Genomic DNA, 836 nt, shown 5'->3' on the forward strand with positions numbered 1-836 from the left:
CCAGTACAGGCAAACACCCCCCCGTCTGTGGGAAGAAGACATCCCTCCCCAGTACAGGCAAACACCCCCTCGTCTGTGGGAAGAAGACATCCCTCCCCAGTACAAGCAAACGCCCCCCCGTCTGTGGGAAGAAGACATCCCTCCCCAGTACAGGCAAACACCCCCCCGTCTGTGGGAAGAAGACATCCCTCCCCAGTACAGGCAAACACCTCCCCGTCTGTGGGAAGAAGACATCCCTCCCCAGTACAGGCAAACACCCCCCCGTCTGTGGGAAGAAGACATCCCTCCCCAGTACAAGCAAACGCCCCCCCGCCTGTGGGAGGAAGACATCCCTCCACAGTACAAGCAAACGCCCCCCCGTCTGTGGGAAGAAGACATCCCTCCCCAGTACAGGCAAACACCCCCACGTCTGTGGGAAGAAGACATCCCTCCCCAGTACAGGCAAACACCCCCCCGTCTGTGGGAAGAAGACATCCCTAACTAAAGGAAAATTTGACTTGACAGTCAAAGGAAAACGACAGTCAAAGGATAACCTGACTGTCAAACGATAACTAAAGGAAAACTGACAGTCAAGAAAACTTGAGTCAAAAGAAAACCTGACTGTAAGGCCTTACAGTCAAACGATAACTAAAGGAAAACTTTGACAGTCAAGAAAACTTGACAGTCAAAAGAAAACCTGACTGTAAGGCCTTACAGTCAAACGATAACTAAAGGAAAACTTTGACAGTCAAGAAAACTTGACAGTCAAAAGAAAACCTGACTGTAAGGCCTTACAGTCAAACGATAACTAAAGGAAAACTTTGACAGTCAAGAAAACTTGACAGTCAAAAGAAAAC

At 49.5% G+C, this 836-nt stretch overlaps 1 protein-coding gene across 1 annotated transcript in view; it reads left to right on the top strand.

Moving 5' to 3' along the window:
- Positions 1 to 484, top strand: part of LOC138862306 (uncharacterized) — a 1,647-nt gene extending 1,163 nt beyond the window's left edge. Inside the window, exon 2 of the mRNA XM_070124026.1 lies at positions 1 to 484. This exon is cut by the window's left edge and continues 900 nt beyond it. Within this exon, the coding sequence (XP_069980127.1) occupies positions 1 to 484 (484 nt within the window).
- The last annotated feature ends 352 nt before the right edge of the window (positions 485 to 836 follow it).

This window comes from Penaeus vannamei, chromosome 8, assembly GCF_042767895.1.
Source record: "Penaeus vannamei isolate JL-2024 chromosome 8, ASM4276789v1, whole genome shotgun sequence".
NCBI lineage: Eukaryota > Metazoa > Arthropoda > Malacostraca > Decapoda > Penaeidae > Penaeus > Penaeus vannamei.